The sequence below is a fragment of the Crotalus tigris genome, unplaced genomic scaffold, assembly GCF_016545835.1.
Source record: "Crotalus tigris isolate CLP2741 ecotype Arizona unplaced genomic scaffold, ASM1654583v1 scf7180000017774.6281472, whole genome shotgun sequence".
Lineage (NCBI taxonomy): Eukaryota > Metazoa > Chordata > Lepidosauria > Squamata > Viperidae > Crotalus > Crotalus tigris.
This window is the reverse complement of record NW_024096625.1, coordinates 1,420,931-1,443,565: the sequence shown is the minus strand read 5'-3', so window position 1 is coordinate 1,443,565 and position 22,635 is coordinate 1,420,931. Positions and strand designations below refer to the sequence as shown.

General features: G+C 46.0%; 1 protein-coding gene across 2 annotated transcripts in view; it reads right to left on the bottom strand.

Annotated features, from left to right (window-relative positions):
• The window catches only part of RAMP1 (receptor activity modifying protein 1), an 82,897-nt gene that overhangs the window by 21,814 nt on the left and 38,448 nt on the right, over positions 1 to 22,635 (bottom strand). Inside the window, exon 2 of one of the 2 annotated variants that reach the window (XM_039341946.1) lies at positions 7,539 to 7,927. The exons of the other annotated variant lie outside the window; for it this stretch is intronic. Within the exon in view, the coding sequence (XP_039197880.1) occupies positions 7,539 to 7,596 (58 nt within the window). The 5' untranslated portion in view covers positions 7,597 to 7,927. The remainder of the gene's footprint in view (positions 1 to 7,538; positions 7,928 to 22,635) is intronic. 2 annotated transcript variants of the gene reach the window in all.

Genomic DNA, 22,635 nt, shown 5'->3' with positions numbered 1-22,635 from the left:
ACAGTCGAAGCCAAAAACTAGATTCCCCTCCCCCGAGCCCATTGTATCAAAGCACAATTCCCTCCTCCAACTAACTGTCATAAATCACATTCTCCAATTAGTTTGAAATGCAGGCTCTTCCTCCATTTTTCCAGCCCGCCAATTCTTATTATTTCTTATTTCATTAATCTTGATGCATACACTAAGTCCAGTATTATTATGTCTGTCTAAACTCTCATGCACAATCCTCCCCCCAGCATCATCTAACTCTAAAAGTAAAACAAAAGAAGAAAATGATTTCATCTCTAACTGTTGTCAAAGCAAAACATCCGATGTTAGCAGCGTTGACATCCAGCCCCCCTTACAAAAAGGACAGATCCTGTAATATAAACAAAAGAAAATGTCAGGGATTGCCTCTTGGTTTATTAGGATGTTTCCTATGTTGTTGTTGTTAATTGCTAAGTCATATCCGACCCATCGCGACCCCATGGACAACGTTCCTCCAGGTCTTCCTGTCCTCTACCATCTTCTGGAGTCCATTTAAGTTCACACCTACTGCTTCAGTGACTCCATCCAGCCATCTCATTCTCTGTCGTCCCCTTCTTCTATTGCCCTCAATCTTTCCCAGCATTAGGCCCTTCTCCAGTGAGTCCTTCCTTCTCATTAGGTGGCCAAAGTATTTGAGTTTCAACTTCAGGATCTGGCCTTCTAAAGAGCAGTCGGGGTTGATCTCTTCTAGGACTGACCGGTTTGAACGCCTTGCAGTCCAAGGGACTCGCAGGAGTCTTCTCCAGCACCATAGTTCAAAGGCCTCAATTCTTTTGCGCTCAGCCTTTCTTATGGTCCAACTTTCACAGCCATACATTGCAACTGGGAAAACCATGGCCTGGACTATACGCACTTTTGTTGGCAGGGTGATGTCTCTGCTTTTTAGTATGCTGTCTAGATTTGCCATAGCTTTCCTCCCCAAGAGCAAGCGTCTTTTAATTTCTTGGCTGCAGTCCCCATCTGAGGTGATCTTGGAGCCCAGAAAAATAAAATCTGTCACTACCTCCATTTCTTCCCCATCTATTTGCCAGGAATTGAGAGGGCCGGATGCCATGATTTTGGTTTTCTTAATGTTGAGTTTCAAGCCAACTTTTGCACTCTCCTTCTTCACCCGCATCAAGAGGCTCTTTAGTTCCTCTTCACTTTCTGCCATTAGAGTGGTATCATCTGCATATCTTAGGTTGTTGATATTTCTCCCGGCAATCTTAATTCCAACTTTTGATTCATCTAGCTCTGCCTTTCTCATGATGTGCTCTGCATATAAGTTAAATAGGCAGGGCGACAGTATACAGCCTTGCCGGACTCCTTTTCCAATTTTGAACCAATCAGTGGTTCCATGTCCGGTTCTCACTGTTGCTTCTTGACCCGCATATAGGTTTCTCAAGAGACAAATGGGATGGTCTGGTACTCCCATCTCTTTAAGAACTTGCCACAATTTGTTGTGATCCACACAATCAAAGGCTTTTGCATAGTCAATGAAGCAGAAATAGATGTTTTTATGGAACTCCCTAGCTTTCTCCATGATCCAGCGTATGTTGGCAATTTGATCTCTAGTTCCTCTGCCTCTTCAAAATCCTGCCTGTACTTCTGGTCGTTCTCGATCCACATACTGCTGGAGTCTAGCTTGTAGGATTTTAAGCATAACTTTACTAGCATGTGAAATGAGTGCAATGGTGCGATAGTTCGAACATTCTTTGGCATTGCCTTTCTTTGGAATTGGAATGTAAACTGACCTTTTCCAATCCTGTGGCCACTGTTGAGTTTTCCAAATTTGCTGCCAAATTGAGTGTAGCAATTTTACTGCATCGTCTTTTAAGATTTTGAATAGCTCAGCTGGAATACTGTCACCTCCACTAGCTTTGTTGTTGCTCAGATTTTCTAAGGCCCATTTCACTTCACATTCTAGGATGTCTGGTTCGAGGTCAGTGACCATCTCATTGTGGTTATCTGGGATGTTAAGCTCATTCTTGTATAGTTCTTCTGTGTAGTTTTGCCATCTCTTCTTAATCTCTTCTGCCTCTGTTAGGTCTCTGCCATTTTGGTCCTTTATCATGCCCATCTTTGCATGAAACGTTCCCTTCATATCTCCAATTTTCTTGAAGAGATCTCTGGTCCTCCCTATTCTGTTGTTTTCTTCTATTTCTTTGCACTCTTCATTTAAGAAGGCATTCTTATCTCTTCTAGCTACTCTCTGGAATGCTGCATTCATTGGGTGTATCTTTCTCTTTCTCCTTGCCTTTCGCTTCCCTTCTTTCCTCAGCTATTTGCAAAGCTTCCTCAGACAGCCATTTTGCTTTCTTGCATTTCTTTTTCTTTGGGATGGTTTTAGTTGCTACCTCTTGTACAATGTTGCGAACTTCCATCCATAGTTCTTCAGGCACTCTGTCTATCAGATCTAATTCCTTAAATCTATTTGTCACCTCTACTGTATATTCATCAGGAATATGATTTAGTTCATACCTGAGTGGCCTAGTGCTTTTCCCTACTTTTTTCAATTTAAGCCTAAATTTTGCAACGAGAAGCTCATGATCTGAGCCACAGTCAGCTCCTGGTCTTGTTTTTACTGACTGTATAGAGCTTCTCCATCTTTGGCTGCAGAGCACATAGTCAATCTGATTTCTATGTTGACCGTCTGGTGATGTCCATGTGTAGAGCCGTCTCTTGGGTTGTTGGAAAAGAGTGTTTGTTATGACCATCGTATTCTCTTGACAAAATTCTATTCAGCCTGTGCCCTGCTTCGTTTTGTACTCCAAGGCCAAACTTGCCTGTTATTCCGGTTATCTTTTGGCTTCCTACCTTAGCATTCCAATCCCCCATGATGATAAGGACATCATTTTTTGGTGTTAATTCTATAAGGTGCTGTAGGGCTTCATAAAACTGGTCAATTTCATCCTCTTCAGCACCAGTGGTTGGGGCATAGATTTGGACTATTGTGATATTGAATGGTTTGCCTTGGATTCGAATTGAGATCATTCTGTCATTTTGTGGATTGTATCCCAGTATTGCTTTTCCTATTCTTTTATTGACTATGAAGGCTACTCCATTTCTTCTGAGGGATTCTTGCCCACAGTAGTATACCTGATGGTCATCTGAGTTAAATTCACCCATTCCTGTCCATTTTAGTTCGCTGATTCCTAAGATGTCGATGTTCAGTCTTGTCATCTCTTTTTTGACTACGTCTAGCTTGCCTTGATTCATGGATCTTACATTCCAGGTTCCTATGGAGAAAAAATCTTTACAGCATCGGACTTTCCTTTCACCACCAGATATATCCACAGCTGAGTGTCCTTTCGGCTTTGGCCCAGTCGCTTCATTCTTTCTGGCGCTACTAGTACTAGCCCTCTGCTCTTCCCCAGTAGCATATTGGACACCTTCCGACCTGAGGGGCTCATATTCCAGCGTCATATCTTTTTGCCTTTTAGTACTGTCCATGGGGTTTTCATGGCAAAGATACTGGAGTGGTTTGCCATTTCCTTCTCCTATAGAACCTTTTAATGAGTCTGTCAGTTTTCACATTGCTAGACTTCACCCAAGTGGCTTCAGACAGCGAATATCCCTTCCATTGTACTAAGTACTGCAATTTCCCTTTAAAAATTCTAGAATCAAGAATACACTTTACTTCATAGTGGGTCTGACCTGCCACCACGAGGGGTCTGGGCGCTTTCTTAGGTGGAGGTCTTAAAGTGGAACCCTGAAAAGGTTTCAGCAAGCTGCAATGGAAGACAGGATGAACTCTCCCTAAAAGTTTTTAATTTTTAATTCTACGGTGAGCGGGTTAATGATCTTTACAATGGGGAAAGGCCCCAAGAATTTTGGTCCTAATTTCTTACTGGGTAATTTGAGGCATAAATATTTAGTTGACAGATAAACCTTTTCCCCAAATTGGAATGTTCTTTGAGGAGCTCTTTTTTTTATCTGCCTGCTTTGTGTAAGTCTTGTAAGTCTTTTTTAAAGCAGTTTTCGTGTTTTCCAAACTTCTTCCCACCCCCTCACCCATTGATCAAGTGTCTGAGAAGCAGAGGGTGCCTGTGGCTATTCTGAAAGGCGTGAACAGAGTTATTGTAAGCCACCTCTGCGAAAGGGAGGAGGTCGGTCCAGTTGGTCTGTTGGTAGGAAACATAGCATCTAAGATATTGCTACACCATTTTGTTAGCGGATTCCACAGCTCCATTAGTAGATGGACGAAAAGCAGATGACAGACCTTGTGATGATCCGATTAATCTAAGAAAGCTCCTCCAAAACGTAGCTGTAAACTGCATCCCCGAAATTATTCTTTGAGGGGCGGCATGAAGCCGGTAGATATTTTTCAAGAACAATTTAGTCAGTCGTTGGGCAGATGAGAGTCCTTTGCAGGTGATGAAGTGAGCCTGATTTGAAAACAGCTCTACCACAATCCAGGTGACTATATTTCCTCTACTTTCAGGTAGGTCTACTATAAAATCTGTAGTAATTTCTTCCCATAGTTGAGAAGGGTCTGCCACTAGTTGCAATAACCCAGGGGGTTTCCCTGGAATTCTTTTCATGGTGGCACATACAGTACAACTCCGGACATAATTTTCTATGTCCTGTTTTAATCCCGGCCACCAGAATTGCTGGCGGATAAGATGTAGAGTTTTTAAATATCCAAAGTGTCCCGCCTGTTTTATGTTATGGCCATTTTGGAGAGCGTTAAGACGGAGGATTTCTGGCAAGTATAACTTTCCTCCCTTTCAAGTCAAACCATCCCTGCAAGTTAGGGAGATTTGATTGTCTTTGAACCATTGGTCGGTGAGGAGCTCTTGTTTTATTTTCTTTGCCCCAGGGTAATCAGGATTAGGGGCTCTTCGAGGTGTGATTTGAGCAGCAGTTTGTGGAGTGGAGATAATTGCCTCATTAACCTCCTCACATTGGCTTTTGTACTGGGGCAGTCTGGATAGAGCGTCAGCTAGGAGGTTTTTCCCTCCCGGTATGTACTTTAGAGTGAAGTTAAAACGGTTAAAGTACTGTGCCCATCACACTTGTTTCGGGGACAATTTGCAGGGAGTTTTCAGTGCTTCTAGATTTTTGTAATCAGTCCATACTTCAAAAGGCACTTTGCTCCCTTCTAGGTAGTGCCCCCAGTTTAACAGGGTTGTAAGGTCCCACTTTGGTTCTTTTGCAATAGTACAGCTCTGACGGCCACGTTGCTGGCGTCGGCTTAAATTAGAAAGGGCTCCCTTGGGCAGGGGTGCTTTAGGACCGGTTCAACAGCAAATAGTCTTTTTAAATTCTCAAAAGCGGTTTGACAGCTCATGCTAATGGTTGGCCTGGTCGTGGCTTCCTTGCCCTTTCCCTGTTTTGAGTAATTCTGTAAGGGGTAGTGCAATTTCGGCAAAGGAGGGGATGAATTGACGGTAGAAGTTAGCGAAACCTAGGAAACTCTGGAGCTGTTTGCAAGTCTTTAGGGGCTGCCATTCAATTACGGCTTTCACTTTGGTCGGGTCCATTTCAATGCCTTCGTTGGAAATTCTATAGCCAAGATAATCTAACTGGGTCTGATGAAACTCACATTTTGACAGTTTGATGTAGAGCTTGGCATTTATAGTTTCTTTAACACTTCTCACTAGTTTTACATGATCAGTCATATTTGTGCTGTATATCAGGATGTCATCAAGATACACCAAAACCCCTTTGTATAAGTGGTCATGTAGGACTTCATTAATCAGCTGCATGAATACGACTGGGGCCCCCTATAGTCCAAATGGCATGACTTTGAATTGATAGCTCCCCATGGGACAGTTGAAAGCAGTCTTCCACTTATCTCCCTTATCTTCACCCAGTAATATGCTTCTCTCAGATCTAATTTAGTGAAGACACTCCCCTTAGGCAGGTGGATTAGTAAGTCCTTCAGGAGGGGGAGGGGGTATTTATTTTCCACACTCACCGTGTTGAGACTTTATAATCGCAGATATTTTTTTCTTTAAACAACACAGAGGCTCCCATAGCAGACTTGGCCCGTTCAATGAATCGCCTCGCTAGGTTTTTGTCCACATATCGCTGCATCTCCTCCATATAGAGGGGGGATATGGCGTACATACTTGGTCTTGGGAGTTTGGCTCCCAGCAATAGTTCGATGCAGCAATCATTGGGTCAGTGGGGATGCAGGGCATCACATTCTCACTAAATGCCTCCACTAGATCCCGGTACTCGCTGGGGATAAGTGGCTTGCCTGGTGGTGGTGAGGCAGCAATATGCACTCACTCATTGGGTGGGCTAAAGTTTCCTGTGAAACTTGAATCAATGGGAGGCTTGGGCCCTATAGGTAGCTCACAGTTCTCATTCCCTTCTCCCACTAGATAAATGGCTTCCATTTGTCCAACCATGCTAATCCTAGGATCACAGCCTCAGTCATTTTTGGAGTCACCAGGAAGTGAATAAACTCCCAGTGTTCACCTATTTCTAAGCATAGGGGCTCAGTTAATTGCGTGACTAAAGTCCCTCCCATCAGGGAGACATCAGCTTGCTCAAACCTCATGGGTTTGGAGAGCAGCTTTGCTCGTATGCCAAATTTCATGGCAAATGGCAAGCTAATGACGCACTGGAGCTTCCAGAATAGACTAGCACTTTTAAATCTACCTGTGCCCCCGTCTTAGGGATTATGAGTTTGGCAGGTAGAAAAAAAGGTGGGACGTTCAACTCACCATTGTCACTATCATAAATGGGTAGAGCAGCGGCGGGTCCAGCCTGAGTCCTGGCATTCTCCTGCGTGGGGGACGTGACTTGGGCAACAGGTTCCTATGTGATCCGGTTGGATTACTCTCTCATTGGCTGCTGGGGTGGTCTCTTTCTCGCTGCTGGTCCTGTTCTACTCTGCTGTTGGAGGCAGGGGACTGGGCAGTTTGCTGCTTGATGTCCCTGCTGTCCGCATCAGAAACATTTGATCGTTGGGCCTGCAGGTGGCCTGGGACTTTCAGCAGCCACAGCAGTTGGGGGTTTTCGGGAATGGCGACCACCCCCCTGCTGCTGCTGCTATCCTCCCACCGATTGTTAGTCTCCTGGTATCTGTATCACGCCAGGTTGTTGCAAGGCCTCCATCAGCTGCTGCATACTCAGGGGCTGCGACCCCCCTGCTGTTGCACCAGCAGAGACTGCTCACCTCCCATCTGTGGGGGCTGTGGTTTCCCTCACTCCTGTATGGGGCCCGGGCTGGGTGGTAGATAAGCACGTTGGTCTGGGGATTGGCTGTCCCAGCGACGGCCTGAGCTCTTATCTTATTGACGGCAATCTGGGCTTTGGAAGGGACGACTGGAGCTGTCCCTCCCTGCAGGGCTGGAGGCCCTGGTAGGGGGCTTTGAGGAGAGGAAGGCTGCCTGATCTGCAAAGGAGGGGCTGGGGGATCCCTTTGGTAGGAGTTGGTGGTTGCCTCATCATCCTCCTGATCGCTGGCGTATGGAGAACAGGTTGCTCTACACTTCTCATCTCTAGCTCCTCGAATCTTTCCACCAACTTCTCCACTAACTGACTATGAGCTGCAGACAGGTACTTTCACTCACCTGAGTCCTTAGCGGCAGACAATTTTGTAGTTCTCCACCAGTCTGGGGAACGCGACATGCGGGAATCCCTTTGTGGTAGCTCAACTTCGTCTGCCTTTGAAGCACTTGAGGGTGGCAAGGCCGTCTCAAGGCGTCTGGAGTCTCCGCTGGGCTGGGCCTATTCCAATGACCAGATCAGCTGTCCTCGCAGCTTGGGCTTTGCCCCAGCTGGGAGGCCTGAAAAAGCTCTTTTTCCACTGGTGCGCTGGCTGTCGCTCCCCTCACTGGGGTAGCAGCTGCTGCCGGGGTGCTGGTTTCAAGGGTTCTCTCTTTCTCCATGCTGAGATCTTCCCCAAATCTTTATCAGCTTATCCCTCAATTCTAGGGACAGCAACTGGGGCTCAGGACCCCTAGATAGTTAGGAAAAAGTTGGAGTTTTTGGCTTATTCTTTATTTGAGTAGCATGGAATCGGCACTAATACAGTCAAAACCAAAAACTAGATTCCCCTCCCCTGAGCCCATAGTATCAAAGCACAATTCTCTCTTCCAATTAACAGCCAAAAATCACATTCTCCAATTAGTTTGAAATGCAGGCTCTCCCTCCATTTTTCCAACCCACTAATTCTTATCATCTCTTATTTCATTAACCTTGGTTCACACACTAAGTCCAGTATTATATCTATCTAAACTCTCATGCACAATCCTCACCCCCCAGCATCATCTAACTCTAAGAGTAAAAGTAAAACATAAGAAAAAAATGGTTGCATCTCTAACTGTTGTCAAAGTAAAACATCCGATGTTAGCAGTGTTGACAGAGGCTTCATTGAGCCAGCTAAATCCCAGGTGGGGACCCCGGTGTTATTCAAGGAAAAAAAGCATGGGCTGCTGAGGCTCTGCGTGGATTAAAACGGGTTAAATGCTGTGAGTGTGGAGAATAAGTACACCCTTCCCTCCTGAAGGACCTACTAACCCTTTCAGCACAGGGTCGTATCTTCATCAAATTACACCTAAGAAACATACTACTGAATAAGGATAAAAGGAGATGAATGGAAAATTGTTTTTAACTGTCCAATGGGCAGCTATCAATTCAAAGTTATGCCATTTGGACTACAAGGAGCTCCAGCTGTTTTCATGCAGCTGATTAACCAGGTGCTACATGACCATCTATAGTACAAAGGGGTTTGGGTGTATCTTGATGACATCTTAATCTATAGCAAGAATATGACTGACCATGTGAATTTAGTGTGAGAAGTACTAAAGAAACTACTAGATGCTAAACTATATGTTAAATTATCAAAGTGTGAATTCTACCAAACCCGACTAGATTATTTGGGCTACCGGATCTCCAGTAAGGGTATAGAGATGGATCCTGGAAAAGTGAAAGCCATAATGGCAACCCCCAATGACTCGAAAGCAGCTTCAAACTTCTATCAATTCATTCCTTCTTTTGCTGAAATTGCTTTACCTCTAACAGACTTATTAAAAATGGGGAAAGATGGGGGAAAGCCATGATCGGGCCAACCGCTAACGTGGACTATGAGCTGTCAAACTGCTTTTGAGAATTTAAAAAGACTTTTTGTGGCCGAGCTGAGTTTAAAGCACCCGTCTGGGGGAACCGTTTGTGATTCAATCTGATGCTAGCGATGTAGCAGTTGGAGCAGTACTTTTGCAAAAGAATAATATGGGGGTCTTGCAACCCTACGCTACACATCAAAAAAAATCACTGATTGCAAGAGGAGGTAGGCAGTTTGGGAGAAAGAAGCTTTTCCTATTCGTTGGGCTCTGTTAACCTGGCGGCACTACCTGTAAGGGAGCAAGGTGCCTTTTGAAATATGGACTGATCACAAAAACCTAGAGGCACTGAAAACTCCTCACAAACTTTCCCCCAAACAAGTACATCTCCAGCAGGATGGCTGTAGAGTCCAATGGATGGGTTCTATGACAGCCTTCCTGCCCGGCAGACTGGGTAAAAACTTTGGCCACACCCTTCCTTTGGGCGTGACCCCAGTTTTGACTCAGTCTCGAAGCCCGTTGGCAGTGCGAGAATTAGCTCCTGAGAAATTCATTCAAAAAAGCAGATTCTTTCCCTTTCCCTCGATTCTCTAATTTGGCAACAAGCAGAGAGTCAATCTAATCTACTGGCTCGGGGCTCCGAGCGGTTACCAGATCTCCATTTCCCGGACGATCGACGGAGTGGTGAGAGTATCCCCAGGGTCTAGGGCCTCTATCTAGGGGAATCGAGCCGCTTTACTCACGAGCGCTCGCCGGGGCTCCGGTGCGCAAACCAGCTGACCGGCGCGAGGAACCGCAGCCCGAGCGGCCGACAGAGCCGCTGCGCCGCTCGCCCCATCAGCGGAAAGGCGCAGGCCTTTGAAGCCCGATAGGGGCCGCTTAGCCGATTTCTTCTATCGGCGCTCCAGGGAGGCTAGAGTAATAGGCGCAGACCTCTCCCTTCTCGGATACAGGGACCTCCCAGTCTCCTACAATACCCGTGGGGACCCGGGGGGGGGGGTGCTGGCGCAAGTTTTCCTCTCTCTGGGCCTTCTAAGTGAATTGCCTCAACAGTTAGGATCCGCCATATTGAGCCTCGTGGCTCCATCCTCAGCTTACTGTTGGGAGGCGTGGCTTCTTCTCAGTCGCCATTTTGGCGGGTATAGTTAATCCGGAGTTTTTTCTTTGCCTTACAGAAGAGATAATTTGGTAGTAATTGCCTGACCACTAATACCTTCAATCTATTGAATACAAAGGGAAGGGAGGAAAGAGCGAACTACTCATTACTAACCGTGGTCTGTTTTCACAGCCACAGCTTGGGGAAAACATTACCAATTTTACAATTGTACTTCTATTAGGTCTGGGACCCTGTCCATTGACCTTGGTGAAAGAGGTGAGGAGGAATAAATTCTATCTAACTGTTCCTGTTGTGACCTTTAGTCACTGCCCTACAGGGTCCTCCTTCTAAAGGAACCTGTCTGTCCGGCCATTGTTTTCTGTGCAGAAGAGGGCTCTAGTCCCCAATTATCTGCAACTGATCTGCGTACCTTATTCCCCCACTCCAGGTATTGCCTACTCGGGGTACCTGGCACAATGGCAGACAATGTCTCGTATTCAGCTATGCAGGTCCCCCAATTGTCCCCCCCACAACAACAACAAAAACGCAGATCCTCTGAATCTGAGGTGGGGGGGGGAAGAAGAAAGCTAAAACAAAGCACCTTAACCAAAAGGGACCATCCAAAACAGCTGAGCGAGAGGCCTCGAGGAGACATTTGGCTCTAGAAAGACAATTTGCCAGGGTCCAGAAGGCCAACTCCAATGTGACGAACATGGTTTCCCCTCTCCCATTGGTGGGCCCCACGGCAGAACCAACTGCCCAGGAAGTTCTCAAAACTTGGTCTCCTCCCGGGGAAACCGAACAGTTGGATTCCTCCAACTCCTCTTCACCAGCATCTACACCAGATCATACTCCCACTGTAGCTACGTCCAGTGACAGAGCTCAGGAGGACATATGGTTGGCCCAATTTCAGGCATTCATGCAGAATGCTTTCTCCCAGTTTATGGCTTCTAAGGGCCAAGTGGCTTTTCATACACCCCATAAGGGACGAAATAGGGCTCCGCCTACTAACATTTCTGAGACTTCCTCTCAGATAGGAGAGGGAGACTCATTAGATCTAGACATGACAGACATGCCCCTTTCGGAGGATGAGGGGACCGCACCTGAGCAGGCGATGAGCTCTGGCCTCTTTGATCCAGCGCTTCTCAAATCACTTCTGATAAAGGCAGTCTCTACGGTCAATTTGACCTCAGTCCAGGAGGAGAAGCCTTCCACAAGCAAGGAGGCGAATCCTCTCTTTGCCAAAAAAGTCCCACAGGACAAATACATTCCCTGTCCGGAGGTCTTCCGCACCACGGTAGAGGAACAATGGGTTTCCCTCGCAAGTCCACCTGCACCCAATAGCGTAGAAAGGAAGCTATTCAATGTCTCTCCTTCCTTTTCGGGTACGCTAGAGGTCCCTACAGTAGATAGTCCTCTGATCTCATTATTTTCTACCTCTGCGATTCCAGGAGACATGGCTGAGGCCTTGAAACCAGAGGAAAAGAAATTTGAGCATTCCCTCCGTCGTTCCCACATGGCCGCAGCCTGGGCGGCCAAGGCAGCAACATCATCGTCCTTCTTCGCCAGGGCCTGCATCATGTGGCTGCGGGAGCTGCAAAACACTATATCTCCAGATCAGGTCAGAGCGCACCAAACTTTGGCCAAGATTCTGGCGGCCTCTCAATTTATGGCTGACGCTTCACTGCATGCAACCAAGTATGCGGCAAGATCCATTGCGGCCACAGTGGCTTCTCGTAGACTACTGTGGCTCAAAAATTGGAAGACAGATCTGAAGGCCAAGTGGCGTCTCTCGTTGTCCAATTACAGTGGGTCATTATTATTTGGATCCATCCTGGATCCACATGTAAGCGAAAGCAGAGATAAGAGAAAAATCCTAGTACACCCATCAAAGAAATTAGACAGAAGAGGCACTCAGGAGTTCCGGAGACAAGGTTTCCGCCCAAGCAACCCCTGGGACTGGAGACAGCCCTTTCGGTCAGGGCAGTCCTGGGACTGGCCTAGAGGCTCACGATCCTTCTACTCAAGGCAGGATCGTCCCCAGGATCGCCAAAACATGGGAGCCAGAGGCCAGTTCCAGTCCAGGCGTCCCTTTAGAGGATCGGGAGGTCGATCCTTTAAATGCGCCAAGTGACGCCAGACAGGACACTCCTATAGGAGGTCGGTTAGGGAATTTCATCGAGGTCTGGGAGCAGACCACTACCGACGCCTGGGTCTTGGAGACGATCAGGCATGGCCTGACCTTAGACTTTTGTTCTCCCCCATCAAACCGGTTCATCAGATGTCCCATCTCCAGAAAGGCACACAAGGCAAGGTTGGTAACTTCGGCCATAGCTCACCTCCTGTCAATTCAGGCCATAGAGAGGGTACCAAAAGGAGAGGAAGGAAGAGGATTTTATTCCATCCTCTTTGTGATCCCAAAGACATCCGGAGGGTGGAGAGCAATATTGGACCTAAAGGACCTGAATTATTACGTAAATTACAGGAGGTTCAAGATGCAGTCCTTGAAATCCATCCTAGCCAGCGTCAGGAAGGGCGACCTCCTGTCCTCAATAGATCTCACGGAGGCGTACCTGCATATCCCCATTCATCCCAGATACCGGAAATTCCTCAGATTTACCTACGCGGGCCGGCATTACCAATACAGGGCCCTACCCTTCGGGCTATCCTCAGCCCCAAGGGTATTTACCAAGATCCTAGCTGTAATAGCGGCCCATCTCAGGCTGATGCCGGTACCGTACAGTTTTATCTGGACGACATCTTGATTCAGTCCAGCTCGCAGGAGCAAGCAAAGGTAGACCTCCAGACCACAATCCGAACCCTACAAGGCCACGGATTCTCGGTCAATATAGACAAGAGCCATCTCACTCCCTCAAGGAAACTGCAACACCTAGGCGCAGTTATAGACTTGTCGCAGTGCAAGGTATACCTTTCCCAGGAGCGGCAGACCAGCATCTCCAAGCTAGTTCACCAAATTCAGAGAATCAGGAGAGTGCCCTTGATACAGCTCTCGAAACTCCTGGGAAAGATGATATCTTGCATGGGCATTGTTCCATGGGCAAGGCTCCACTCGAGGGAGTTGCAGTGGTTCCTTCTACCCTACCAGAGGAGGAACCTCAGTACCTCCAACAGGAAGGTCTTGGTACCAGTACAGGTGAGGAGATCACTGAAATGGTGGATATCTCCCATGATACTCAAGGGGAGCATATTCAGGGAGCCGAACAGGGTTACGCTCACGACAGACGCGAGCCTATTCGGATGGGGAGCCCACCTGGGAACCCAGATAGCACAGGGCCAGTGGGATCAGAAGGATCTCTCACACAGCATCAATTGGCTAGAGCTTCGGGCCATTCACCTGGCTCTACGTCACTTCTCCTACCTAGTAACAAGAAGACACGTTCTCGTACTAACAGACAACGTAGCAGCCAAGGCACATGTCAACAAGGAGGGGGGAACGCGATCAGCGGAACGAATGAAGGAGGCATTAGCTCTGGCTCGGTGGGCAGAAACCAACGTGAGTTCCATCAGAGCGGAACACATCTCAGGGGAGACGAATCTCCAGGCAGACTTCCTGAGCAGAGCCAAGGTGGACCAGTCGGAATGGCGACTGGACACGGCTCTGTTCGAGGAGATCTCCCGGAGGTTCGGACAGACACATCTGGACCTATTTGCCACTCCACAGAACACACAAATCCCCAGGTTCTTCTCCAGATTCCCAACTCCGGGATCGGAAGGAACAGATGCTCTCAGGTGTCGGTGGCCGGCACAACTCCTGTACGCCTTTCCACCGCTGCCCTTAATACCGGCAACCATACGCAAGTTGATCCTGGAAGGCGCAGAGGTAATCTTCATTGCCCCACATTGGCCACGGCGCCCGTGGTTTGCCGACCTCGTGGATCTTTCAATATCACCCCCATGGAGGATTCCCCCGGACAGAGTAAGTCTCAGTCAGGGCAAGTTTTTGCACCCAGATCCCCAGTGGCTACAACTAGCCGTTTGGCATTTGAGCGGCAAAGTTTAGCCAAGCAATCCTACTCTGCAGGGGTGATATCAATCATACAAGCATCAAGAAGATCTTCCACAAACAGGATTTACGATGCTACATGGAAAGGTTTTTGCAGGTGGTGCGTCCCTCTTCACCTAGATCCAACCGCAGTATCTATTCCCAATATCCTAGATTATCTCTTGGAGGGTCTTAATAAAGGCCTATCAGTCAACACTATTCGCAGACAGGTATCGGCCCTCTCAACTGTACTTTCCTGGGACAACTTAACCTCCCTAGCGCAACATCCAGCGATTAGCGCTTTTTTAAAGGGGGCGGCCAACACTAAACCTCCTGTTATACACAGGTACCCGTCTTGGAACTTGCCTACAGTTCTTCAAGCCTTGACATCAGCACCCTTTGAGCCTCTTGACTCATGTTCTCTTCACCACCTATCGTTGAAGGTAGCCTTTCTTGTGGCAATTACTTCAGCAAGGAGAATTTCAGAACTAGCGGCACTGTCAGCGAGGAAGGATCTTTGTACCTTCTTCAAGGATAAGATCGTTCTTAGACCAGATCCGGCTTTCATTCCAAAGGTAAACAGCATCTTCCACAGATCTCAGGAACTGACCCTTCCTGATTTCTGCCCAAAACCCAGACATAGGCTAGAGCATAGATGGCACAAGCTGGACATGCGTAGAGCGCTGTGTTTCTACGTGAAACGCACATCGTCCTTCCGCAAGATGGAAGCATTATTTGTTTCTTTTCAGCCATCAAATATGGGAAAGAAGGTGTCATCTTCTACCATAGGTAGGTGGATCAGAGCCTGTATAGCCCAAGCCTACGTCTCGCAGGCACTCCCAGTGCCCACACACGTGACTGCCCATTCAACACGAAGCGCAGCTACATCTGCGGCGTGGTTGACACAAGCGTCGGTGGAAGAGATTTGCAAGGCCGCAACTTGGTCTTCACCTTCTGTTTTCATTCGGCATTACTGTTTAGACTCCTTTGCCGCAGCAGAGGCTGCATTTGGTAGAAGAGTGCTACAGCAAGTCGTGTCTGCTCAGGATTCAGTGGCCTAGACATTCCCTCCCAGGGGGACATGAGGGCTTTGGTATGTCCCATCCATTGGACTCTACAGCCATCCTGCTGGAGAAGGGGCGTTGTCTTACCTGAACGCCTTTTCTCAGCAGGATGATGTAGAGTCCAAGCCCACCCAGGTATTAGGTCTAGGCAGGTATAGGATAAGGAGCTACCGTATCAATTCCAACAAAGTTCTCGCCTAAGTCAAAACTGGGGTCACGCCCAAAGGAAGGGTGTGGCCAAAGTTTTTACCCAGTCTGCCGGGCAGGAAGGCTGTCATAGAACCCATCCATTGGACTCTACATCATCCTGCTGAGAAAAGGCGTTCAGGTAAGACCCACCAGGTGGGAAGAACTTTTTGGCTGATGCTCTGTCCAGATTGCCTCAATATAAAAGCCAGAATGAACAAGTCAATGATTCGATCATGCCTACAGCACAGATCATCTCTCAATTAACACCTCAAAAAACCTTGTCTACGGCAGATTCGAACCCAGATGACCCCATGATGAGAAAGCTGAAGCACAAACTCCTCTATGATCAATGGTTTAAAGACCATCACACCACCCTAACTTGTAGACTAGCTTACAAGGGGGAAGATTATATTTGCCTGAAACCCTCCACCTCTATGCACTTCAACACAACCATGATGTAAAACAAGCCGGACACTTTGGCTATTTGAAAATGTTAATTTAATTAATCGACAGTTTTGGTAGCCGTGTTTGAAGAAGGACATGGAAAACTATATCAAAAGCTGTGCAGTGTGCGCCACTATAAAAAGAATTCTGGGGAAGCCCCCCTGGACTATTATAGCCCATCTCTTCCCAGCCATGGGAAGAGATTGCTATGGATTTTATAGTTGAGTTACCCGAAAGCAGAGGAAATACAGTAATATGGACTGTGATTGATCTTTTTTTGAAGCAGGCTCATTTCATCGCCTGCAAGGGACTCCCATCAGCCCAGAAACTAGCCAAAATGTTCCTTAAGCACATTTACAGGCTGCATGGCACACCAAAACGGATAATCTCTGACAGGGGGGTGCAATTCACAGCCAGGTTTTGGAGGGATTTCCTGAAAATAATTGGCTTGTCACAAGGATTGTCGTTGGCTTTTCATCCGCCTACGAATGGGGCGGCTGAAAAAGCAAACTCAATGGTGGAGCAGTAACTTAGGTGCTAGGTGGACTACCAACAAACGAACTGGACTGACCTCCTCCCTTTTGCTGAGGTGGCTTACAACAATACCGTTCATAGCAGCATTGGTTTCACTCCTTTTAAGATTGCCACAGGAAAAGAATTCAACTCAATACCACAGTATCCTCAAGGACCCTCTACCTCCCAGACTCTTGACCAATGGATGTCAAAATGGGGGGAGGTTTGGGACAAAACAAAAATGGTGCTGAAAAGCCTCAGAAACATATAAAAAACAAGCTGATAAAAAGCGATCTCCCCAGAGATCTTTCCAGGTTGAGGAAAAGGTTTATTTATCCACAAAATATCCATGACTTAAGTTGCCTAGTAAGAAGTTGGGACCGAAATATCTAGGTCCCTTCAGAATCATAAATCCAGTTATGGTGGAGTTGAAACTCCCACAACGTTTAGGGAAGATTCACCCTGTATTTCATTGCAGTTTATTAAAAACCATTCAGGGGTTCTACTTTACAACTTCCTCCCAAGAAAGCACCCTAGTGATAGCTGGTCCCTAGTGATAGCTGGACAAACACATTATGAAGTAAAATGTATTCTTGATTCTAGGATTTTTAAAGGAAAATTGCAATATTTAGTTCAGTGAAAGGGATATCCATTATCAGAGGCCACATGGGTGAAATTCAATGATGTGAAAGCTAATACGCTCATCCGTAAATTCTATGACAAACACCCCAGCAAGCCAAGGGGCAACCCTTAACCTATGCTTCTGTTTAAATTGCAGAACACCTTTCTGTTAAGGGGGGCTGAAGTCAATGCTGGATGTTGTCGCTCTGACAACTGAGAATCAGCAGCCATTTTTACTCTTGCTTCTAGCATGCCTTTCCTATTCTTTTAAAATTCAGATGTAGAATGGGGGATGAGGTAAATGCTTGAGGGTTTAGCTAGCCATAACAATGTAGAAGTGTGAGAACTCAAGGACATGGTCTGGTGGGCTGAGGGACCGGTGAGAAAAGCTTGTGTTAACTGGGGAATGTGACTTATGACTGCATTTGTGGGATGGGAATTTCAACTTGTTATTTTGTATCTGGGGGGAGGGAATCTCAGTTTTGGGTTCAACTATGTAAGTGCCGATACTTTGTTTCCTAATAAAATGTTCTTTAAGGAATAATTCTTTTGCCTTGAAGTTTTTTTACTGGTTTCATCTATTGGAAACATCACAATCAGTTTCCATCCATTATTTGATCCACGATGGCAGTGTAGGAAGCAGTGTCAGATCACGGGGACAGAAATTACAAAACTAAGTAGGAAGATACAAGGAGAGGAGAAAAAAGAGAGGAAAAAGGAGTAGAAAGTTAGATAAGGAAGATAGAAAGAGTAAAGGAAAAGAAGAAACTAGGGTAAGAAGGAAAACACCAGCAAAACAGCAGTGCAGCGAATGGATGGCTACATGTGCAGTCGGAGGCAGCCCACAACAGAGAACGATAGATCCAGATCAGGAGCCCAACTAAGCAGCCCAAGACTGGAAAAAAGGCAACTGAGAGCAGCGAACCAGTGGCTGAACAGCAGACAAGGGAGGCTGTTGGAGGCAGCGAACTGGTGGATCACAGTATATTCAGTAATTGCCTAGACCCTTACTCCAATCCAAGCAGCCCAGCTCAAGGGGGCAGCTAGGCATCCTGACCCAGGGCCCAGCAAACTAAAGGCAGTCCGACTACCACAGCCCTCTCTCTGCATCCTTCCAGCCCCTCAGCCCTCCCCAGTTTTTTTATTTTTTTTGTTATTCTGTCTCTCACTGTTAAAATAAACCTACCATTAAAATTATAGACTGATAATTTCTTTGTCAGTGGGCAAACGTACAAAATCAGCAGGGGATCAAATAATTTTTCCCCTCACCGTAGCTCTCTATATCCTTCTTTACCGGCAGCCACCAAAACTGCCGCTTAACTAAGTGCAGTGTTTTGGCAAAGTCGAAGTGCCCTGCCACTTCAGAGTCAAGGCTTTTTTCCAAGCCCATTATCCTTTGGCTTTTTAGGACATATAATTTGGCTCCCACCCAAGCTAGACCATCTACATTGTGCATTCACCCTTAGAAGCTTGGAACCACTCATCTCCCTCTAATGCTGCTTTTAGGGAGCCCCTCAGGTCCTCAGCTACTTGAGTTTTCAACTTGGCTTGCACCCTGGTAGTGACTGAGGCTGCCAGTTGCTTGAAGGGGATGATCAATCTGATTACCTCTGATTTTGAACTCTTATATTGTGGTAGCCTGAACAGGGCATCAGCTGAGAAGTTTTTCCCCCTAGGAGATATCGCAATGTGAAGTTGAAGCAGTTAACGTATTGAGCCCAACAAATTTAATTGGATGATAACCTCTGGAGGTTTTTTAGTGCCTCTAAGTTTTTATGGTCAGTCCACACTTCAAATGGGGTTTTCCCCCTTCTAAGAAATGTTTCCATGTTAGGAGAGCCCAGCATACTGCATAAGCCTCTTTCTCCTAACTGCCAATCTACGTTTGGTCTCAGTAAGCTTTTTGGAAGTATAGACCCTCTGCTTGTTTTTCTGCAGGAGCACTGTGCCCACTGTGACATCACTAACATCAACTTAAATCACAAAGGGGACATTGATGGCTGCTTGCTTCACCACTGACTCAGTCACAAACAGGCATTTGAGTTTTTCGAATGCCATTTGGCATTCTATTGTCCATTTCAGCAGCTGGCTGGGCCTGGGCTTCCCCTCCCCTTTTGTTTTCAGCAGGTTGGTGATGCGAAGGGCTATTTGAGCAAACAGTGGGATGAATTGGCAATAAAAGTTTGCAAATCCCAGGAAGCTTTCTATTTGCTTCTGGGTTCAGGAAGGAGCTCAGTCTAACACTGCCTGCACCTTTTCGGTGTCCATCTCTATCCCCTCATGGGAAATGGGTAACCGAGATAATCAATTTTACTCTGGTATAATTTGCATTTGGATAGTTTGGCATATAATCTGGCTGTTCAAAAAATTTTGAGCACATTTCTGACCAATTTCATATGTTCTGCCATCATCTTGGTGCAAATTAAAATATCACCCAAATAGACCAAAACTCCCTTGTAAAGGTGTTCATGTAGCACCTCATTTATTAGCTATGTAAATACAGCTAAAGCACCCTGCGGTCTGAAGTAGAGTATTTGGAATTGGAAGGGGCGTTGTCTTATCTGAACACCTTTTCTCAGCACGGAGATGGAGAATCCACCAAGTCAGCCAAACTTGCCACGCCCGTCCTGGACTAGGTTCTCCCAGTCTCAACGAGGGCGAAGCCATTGACTGACAACAAGACGTATTGGCTCATAGAATCTAACCCTAGGCCGAAGGACCAAAAGAGGGAGGGAGTGGATTCTTCATCTCCGTGCTGAGAAAAGGCGTTCAGGTAAGACAACACCCCTTCTCCAGCACAGGAGATGGAGAATCCACCAATGGGACATACCAAAGCCTACTGTCCCTGAGGGAGGGAAGGGGCCAAGTTTGGAACGTCTCGAGGTACGACCTGTTGAAGAACCCTCCTGCCAATGGAGGCTTCTGCAGATGCGTACCTGTCTAGCTTATAATGCCGTATGAATGGTGAGGGCGAAGACCACGTGGCCGCCCTGCACACGTCCTCAATGGAAGCTTGAGTTGACCAAGCCGCAGAAGTGGCTGTACTACGCATAGAGTGAGCTGTGATCCGATGTGGAACTGGCAAGGAACCGGACTGGTATGCCCCCGCAATGCAAGCTCTTATCCACCTGCCAATCGTGGAAGCCAAAACCTTCCGACCCTTGGAAGAAGGGTGGAATGAAACAAAGAGTGCTTCAGAGCTGTGAAAAGCAGCCGTCCATTTGATGTAACAACGGAGTGCCCTGCAAACGTCCAAAGAATGCCATTGCCATTCCAGATTGTGAGAAGGATTAGGACAGAAATTGGGAAGCATGATTTACTGAGCCCTATGGAACAGAGAGTTAACCTTAGGTACAAAGGTGGAGTCTAGGCGAAGAACAACCCTGTCCCGGTGAAAGATACATAAGTCATCCCTAACTGAAAGAGCTGCCAGCTCAGAAATTCACCGAGCTTTAATGGCTTGAATTCACTGCAGAAAAGGAAAAAAGTTTTTCATTATTTGAAACAGCACAACAATGACTTAATATGTCTGCAAGAGACTCACATAACTTTAAAGGATTCTAAATATTTGATAAACTCTCGCCTGGGAACACACTTTACGGCTCCAGCCCCAGGGAAAAAAGGGGGAGTGGTAATTTATGTGAAAAAGAATTTATCGGCTAAATTAATAGATTCTGACTCTCAAGGAAGATATGTTTTTATAGATTTATTATTACAAGGCAAGAAACTTCTTATCTTATTTATAATTTATTAATAGAATTAGATTCGGAAACAGAATTGGTCAAAGATTGTATGATTAAATGGGCTCAGAATATTCAGGAACCGATTCCATTGGATTTATGGGAGATAATTTGGATTAGAAATGTTAAATTTACACAAGCCCAAAATTTGAGGGAAAATTTTTATAAAATGTTTTATAGGTGGCATTTAGATCCTAAAAAATTATCTTGTATGTACAAGATAATTACAACCCAAATGTTGGAGGTGTGGTAATACTGATGCAACTTATTTTCATGTTTGGTGGAATTGTAAAAAGGTTAAGGCTTTTTGGATTATGATTTGGTGGAATATTCAAAAGATTTTTAAAAGGAAGATAAAGTTTACTTGTCAATTATTTTTATTGGGTATTTTTACGAATTTAGATGTTAAAGAAACTATTTTAATGTTGAATTTATTAACTGCAGCAAGGTTATTAGTAGGTTTATATTGGAAGAAAGTTTCATTGCCTACTTTAGAAGAATGGATACTTAAGGTTTCTAATTTAGCAGAAATGGCTAAAATTTCTGCTCATTTAAAGGATCATACACAAGAAAGATATATTACGGTATGGAGAAGATGGATAGATTATATTCAGAATAAATATGGAACTCAAAAGTTCCATTTATTTTATGATTGAAATTTTATAACAAATGTTTTATAAGAGATTTGTTTATACTATCATGATCTTAAAGTTTAAGGGGAGTTAAGGGTTAAGTATGAATTTGTTTATTATATAATATTTTTAAAGTTATGTTCATTTTGTTTATTTTGTTATTAATAACCCTGTATTCTGCTCTGGAAAGTGAGGGGGGTGGGTGGGTTGGGGGTGGGTGAGTAAGTAGATTAGATAATAGAATTAAAGTAAGATATAGATAGGGTAATTTATGAGAGAGGTGTTGCTTGGGCATTTCCCCGGTACTGTATCCGAAGAGGGATGAGAGTGGAGGAGGAAGGGTAGGGAGGAAGTAGGATGGTAAGAGGAGAGGGGGAGGGGAGAGAGAGGTGAGGGGAGGGGAGGGGAGAAAGAGGAGGGAAGTAAGGGAGAGTGTTTGAGAGGGTGGATGCAGTTGGGGGGGAGATGGACAAGCAACACCTATGGTTATGTGTATGAATTTATTTTATTTTGTTAAATGTGAATTTTTATATTTATGTAATTGATAAATGGAAAATAAAACTTTTAAATAAAAAAAAAAGAAAGAAATTCGCCGAGCTGAAGTTATAGCTACCAGGAAGGCAACCTTGAGAGACAATGATCTCATGTCGAACGACCAGAGAGGTTCGAACGGAGCCCTAGTAAGAGCTTGTACAACCCATGGCAATTCCCATGAAGGGTATCTATGCACAACAGGGGGCCTGGTGTTAGTTGTACCCTTGATAAATGAGCGGATCAAAGGATGTTGACCCAGAGATGCGGCAGAGTCACAGGCAAGCAATGTGGAAAGAGCTGCCACCTGTCTGTGTAATGTATTGGGCGCCAAGCCCCTGTTCAAGCCCTCTAGAAGAAAATACAGAATATTTGGAATAGTCAAATTCGAAAAAGACAGGTTGTGTTTGGAGCACCACCTACAAAAACCTTTCTACGTGGCATCATAGATGCAGTTGGTAGCCGGTCTTCTAGCGGACTGGATTATGGAAATGAACCCTGGTGAGCAGGACTCCCGGGAAAGGATCCTGCGCTCAAGTGTCAAACAGCCAACTGGAGCCAGAGTCCCCTGGTTCAGTGAGACATGACCCGGAGGAATCCTCCAATGGTGAGACAGGGAAAGGCTCACAAGGTCGACGAACCACAGTCTCCTCAGCCAGTATGGGGCCATGAGAAGAACCTCCGCCCTCTCTTGTAGAAGTTTGCGGATGGCCGCCGGAAGAAGGGGAAGAGGAAGAAAGGTGTAGAGAAGGCCCTCCGGCCATGGAACCCGG